The 6,000-nt window shown below is 39.2% G+C and overlaps 1 protein-coding gene across 7 annotated transcripts in view; it reads right to left on the bottom strand.

Moving 5' to 3' along the window:
• Window positions 1-6,000, bottom strand: part of RCBTB1 (RCC1 and BTB domain containing protein 1) — a 74,111-nt gene that overhangs the window by 45,638 nt on the left and 22,473 nt on the right. For all 7 annotated transcript variants that reach the window (XR_003567874.1, XR_003567875.1, XM_027848324.1 and 4 more), the window contains exon 4: window positions 2,389-2,555. Coding sequence is in view for 5 of the 7 variants with exons in the window: in XM_027848324.1 (XP_027704125.1) it covers window positions 2,389-2,555 (167 nt within the window). In the remaining 2 variants the exon portion in view is untranslated. The remainder of the gene's footprint in view (window positions 1-2,388; window positions 2,556-6,000) is intronic.

Below are 6,000 nucleotides of genomic sequence, written 5' to 3'. Positions count from 1 at the left end.
CACACACACACACACACACACACACACACACACACACACACACACACTCTCTAGCCTCTAACACTGACAAAGAAGAACATAACCGGTATTGGAAACATGATATGGGCAGTGTTGGCAAAAGAACCAAAAGGAGAAAGGATAGCTATCCCTGGCACCACATGAAGTTAAAAGGCCACTCCCTGTACACCCTGCCAGAAGAAATAAGCAAAATAAAATGACTAGTTCTGGGTCTCATAGCCTTTAGTAAACACACTCTTTTCTGTGTTCTGTCCATGCAGAAAATGGCCCAGGACAAATAGTATGCCATGTATCACAGTTAGGAGCCTATACAATCATCCCATTAATTCTATAGGCATGAATAAAATAAACCGAAGCAGTCCAACTTTGACTAAGTCACTTAATCTTTGTGGGCCTTGGCTTCACCAACTGTAAAATGAGAAGCTAGACTAGATGGCTTCTGTGATCCCCTCTAGGTTTAATGTACAGCCCCTTAATCTAACCCTTTTAACAATAATTAGCGGAGCTGTATGCTCCTGACACCCATGCACAGTCAACAGATCCAGAGGATACCCTCAGCATGTTGGGGAGATCTCCTGACATGGGAGGATACAAGAGAGGGCATGAATAAGAGCTGCGCAAGCAGGGCAGGCATGGATGGGTTTCAATCTGCATCACTGGAGGGAACACCATCAATGACATCTGAAGTCCAATCAATTATTGAAATACGTAAAAGTCTCATCTTTGACGGAGAAATCAAGCCGCGTCCCTGTTAGTATGACTTCCCTGTGTGCATTTACTTTTCTGTCTTCTATATAAAGCACTGGACACCTCTTTGAAGCTTATTTCCAATACAGCCCACATACATTAATCCTAATTACACACATATCAATGGTAGTGTGGCTGTTTTGGTCGCCTAAGCCCTGGAAACAGACTCACAGAGCAACAGAGATTGGGTAGTTGTTTCAAAAAACTGAGCTCTGTGGCTCTATTATGTGAAGCTTTGTGACCTCAAACAAATTAATTGACCTTACTGAACTTCGGCACTTCATCTGAAATATGACAATAATATGACAGCACTTTTCCCCCTCAGATCACCTCTCCTCTACTCTGTGTTTGTCTCGCATATTTAGTCCCTTCTGCTATAATGCAACTTGTGCATTCCTACAAATCACTAACCTATGCAAAGTTGTTCAATAAAAACCAGAAGACTCCTGGGAAAAATGGGGATAGAAGCACAACACTCTAATGTCATCAGCAACACATTAAAAAAAACAGGGACCTAGTAACAACAGGTGTACTTTGATACATCTCAATGACTAAGAAATACATAAATATTGTAATAAATAATAGTGGGGTCCACAGCCTTCTGTTGTTGCTCATCCTGTACCCCAACTCCTACGGGGCCAAACTGACAAAGTCAATAGCTGTGGGGGCTGGAGCCAAGGCCATCATGAAGGAGTGTGTGGATTCAGACTAGCCTTCCTCTACCCACAGCTCCTACTAAACCAAAAGATATACAATAAATATGACACTTCACCTTCAAAAGGAGCTGAAGTTTGCTTTGAAGCAGGCATCAGGAGAGTTACAGCTTATCAGTTATCATGAAGCAGTACAGTTTTCTGCATTCTCACAGATGCATACAGCAAATGAAAAATTCACACCATGCTCAAATTGTTCCCTAATATATCAGCTGCCTTGGAACAAATTCACATTTTTAAAAAAGCAACATGGCAGAATTACCTACCTATGCATACACTGCCTCTCCCATTAGAATATAAGCTCCTTGAGGCAGGAACTCTTTTTCCTTTTCATCTCCCCAGAGCTAGCAGAGTGTCTGGCACACGGCAAGTACTTAACAAATGCTTAGTGACTGACTGACTGACACAAGGCCGTAATTAGGATTTTTCAAAAGTACATAAAAGCTTTTTGTAAGAATAAAGCTCTCTATGTGAAAATGAGCTATTACAATTATTATTCTTATGTGATCTTAGGCTAGACACAACAGTTGCCACAAACTTATCAAGGACTCCACAAAAGAGAAGTAAGCAAAGCTTTATTTAGTAGTAAAATGAGACCTTATAAAAAGAAAGGACTGAAAAGCAGTTGGCAAATTATTTCACGTTATACAGTGATAGCAGCACAATTTCTTGTCTTAGCCAAAAGGAAGGCATTGCATCAGTCTAACTGTAGCACTACCAAACAGTTACTGATGTCATAAAGTATATTGTACTAAAGGGAAAAAAGTATGATCACACTTAAGTGTTTATGTGAGAAGGAACTAAATATTTGTGGCTGCCAGTATAGGCTGTCTTTATTACTATTTAAATATTATTAGTAATAATAACAATAATAACGATGATGATAACAACAACAGCACACGGCACTTACCTCTCCATCAGCTGCTAGAGCCATAGAATGATGTGAACCACAAGCAACTTCAATCACTTGCTTAATCAAGAGATTGGTACAAACTTGAATTGGAGCAATGCCTTGATTGGTTGTTCCATTCCCAAGCTGGCTATATCCATTGTGACCCCAGGCATAAACCACTCCATCTACATAAAACGTTCACATACATCAAAAATTTCAAAATGAAAAGAAAAAAATAAAAAGAGAATCTTTTCTCCTCCCAACCAACACCCACCTTTTTACATTTCTACTCTTTCATCCTTCATTCACATCTTTCTTACTTATTCACCCTATTCTCCACTAAGTCACATCGCAGGGGGAGAAAAAGCCTTAACTAAAAGACTATTCTCACAAATCTTGATGTCTTCTGTTTCTGAAGATATATTAATATGAAATGTTATAGGTACAAAAAAATTAATTTGCCAAAATTTAACTTTTCTTAAAATACAAATAGGCACAGGAAAAGGCACATTGGAATTAGAATCAAAGGACCAAGTCCCAGTTTTGCACTACTACTGATGTGAATTTAAATAAGTCAATTAATACCTCTGGCCACAGTTTCTTGTTCTGCGAAATGGAGGAGTGGGGTGAAGGGGGAGTACAGGTTCCATGACTTCTAAGGTTCCCTACAGCTTTAAATCTATGAAACATGAATATTTACAATCACTTCATCCAGTACATAATGTACAAATGTTTTCTAAGAGCCAGGATTGGTTCATTAAAAAGAATTATGCCAGAACAGCCTTATAACTAATAACCTTGTTTAAAAAAAAAAAAAGATGAGTAAAATACTAACATATGGGTCAACAAGAATTTTTACAAATTTTTATCCTGTCCACATGGATATTGTGAAAAATGTGGACCAGAAGATAGTATCTTAGTTGATTTTTAGAACTGGATGACTAAATGGACCATGAAGTTGATTCATAATCAACTGAAATGGAAGAAGGTTTCTCTGATGGATACAATGGCTCAGTGGTTTATTTAATGTGCTTTGGACAAATGTAAAGTCCTGCTCTTATATCCAAAAAATCAACTGTATAAGTACGAGATGAAGAAATATATCTCAAAAGTGGTTTACTAAAAACAAACCCACCCACCCAAAACAATAGCCAAAAAGACCAATGTGTTTTGTTTTGCTTGGACTGGACCTGTGACTTTTATTGGTATGGGGAACTTCTGATGAGAAACCATTTTCTACCAATACAGAACTACACATGCTTTGCATCTTAGCATGGAAGAAAGTTACTTGGGGCACTGAGAGTTAGGTGACTTGCCCACAGGCACATAGCCACTATGTGCAAGAGGGAAAAATTAAACCTATGTTTCTCTGCCTCTAAGGCCAGCTCTCCACACACCTCTCCTTTCTTTGTGTGACCTTTGACTAAATTAAGAGAAGTATGGTGCCCAGAGCAAGCAACAGTCTTATTATACCCAGCCCTCAGACAAAAGTACTATGTCTATTTATGGGAATTATATTTTGTAGAGGACACTGGCAAGTGAAGCCCACCCAGAAGGAAAAGACCAGGATAGTGAGGGGACTGGAAACCATGCCATATGTGCAATGATTGAAGGAGCTAGGACATTTGGCTTAGGGAAAAGACTTAACAGGGATACAATAGGGACAGAGACAGAATTAGGGATTGGAAATGGACCTGTGACTTCACTGCTATAAATAACTTTTGGACGAGGGAACATCCTCTACTAATGCAGACTGGTACCTTCTCTGAAATTTAGCTGTAGTTTTGAAGTTAAATGACTTGCTCAGGGTCACACAGCTAATATGTCAGCAGTAGAACTTTAACCTCAGGTCTTCCTTGCTCCATGGCCAGATATCTCTGTCTACTGTGCCAAATATATCAAAGGATATCAACCTAACATCAACTTAGAATTACAGCTGGTCCCTAAAAGCAGAATCAGAATTAACAGGTGGAAGTTTTACAGGGAGTCAAATTTTAGATCAAAAAAATAAAAATTTGCTAATAATCACAGTAGTTCAAAAATGGAATATAGACTAGCTTAAAGAGGGCGAGTTTCTTGTTACTAGAGGTGTTCAAGCAGAAGCTAAATAACTACTGGTCAAGGGTGAGATGTGGTAGGTGGGGTTCATGATCTGGATAGGGGTTGTACCAGATGACTTCTGAAGTGCCTTCCAACTTCGGGATTCTAGAACATAAAGTTCTATGGTAATCTTGACAAATAAATAAATACACACACACACACACACACACACACACACGCGCGCGCGTGCCACCAAGATCTTTGGGAAATAATCATCTTTTACGTTTGCAGAGAAAATCCTTCTAAAGAAGGACTAAAAGCCTCATTTTTCCTGCTTTGAACTCTTTTAAGGCTGCTCCCTCCGTCAGAAGTCATCTCTGTGGTTTGAGGGCCAGGATCCCTTTCACACAATGGATTACACTTATATATTTATCATTTGCATTGCCAAAGAATCCAGCACATATTTTCACAAATATGACATTCACTATCAAACTGGCAAATCTGGTAGCAAAACAGGGTGGTCATAACATACCCCTCTTTGGCCCACCTCTAGGAGTCCCCAAGCTAATTTGGGGGTTAAACTTAATTAGATTCAGATAAACTACTACAGAATGACTCCTCCCCAAACAAGTTTGAGTATTCTTTTAGCCCAGAGACACTACTGAAACCTAGAGGCCCCACTAAATTGACCCTCTGGGCAAACTCCCTGAAGAATTATTCAGAGGGTTCTAAGTCATGCATAAGAGGAGTAAATTACACCCTAACTGGACCCTTTTACCGTGGCTCTTGACCAGAATGGTCCCCCCAGTATAGACCTACTGCCTAGATTAAGTTCTAAAGCCTCTAATCTATGGTCCAGGTTTTCCTTCCTACAGGACATTTTGTGGCAAATACTCTTAAGATGAACTATTAGCATTTTTCTTCCTTCTGATCCCATCTCAGATGCCTTTCCGTACTTGGTACATCTCCACTGTTGTTATGTTAGTGCTTCCCTTCTGAGATTACCTCAGATTTATCCTGTATAGATCTTGTTTGTACATGGTTGTCTACATGTTGTCTTCCCCCATTAGACTGTGAGCTCCTCAAGGGCAGGGACTTTTTGTCTTTTTGTATCCCCAGCACTTAACAGTGCCTAGAACATAGTAGGAGCTTTACAAATGCTTGCTGACTTAATTAAAAAAAAAAAAAATCCTGTTCTGATGCTCCAGATTTTGCCTCCAAGTGCATGCTCTTGTGGTTACTTTTCCTCACTCCCCCTTTTGTGTGTTATGTTCCCCTAATAAGATGTCTTTCTTTTGGTTTTATTTGTATCCCTACCTCTTAGCACATAGTAAGTGATTAATAAGTGTTTGCTGCCTCAGTCTAGCACTTAAAAAAGGACAATGCTGAGGAAAAGCATTGAGGAAAAGACTCCCAATACAAAGGATGGGTCTGTTCTGTTTAGAACAAACAGCCTTTTCCGATTATCTATCAAATTCATCCTTATGCTTGATACTATAGGGTGGGCTTATTGTACCTTTATTGTATTGGCTAAAGAACCCAGAATGATTTTTGCCCAAGAATTTCTCATTATAAAGTATAGCAATGCAT

The sequence above is a fragment of the Vombatus ursinus genome, unplaced genomic scaffold (assembly GCF_900497805.2).
Source record: "Vombatus ursinus unplaced genomic scaffold, bare-nosed wombat genome assembly UNPS02005659.1, whole genome shotgun sequence".
Lineage (NCBI taxonomy): Eukaryota > Metazoa > Chordata > Mammalia > Diprotodontia > Vombatidae > Vombatus > Vombatus ursinus.
This window is presented reverse-complemented; position numbering and strand designations above follow the sequence as displayed.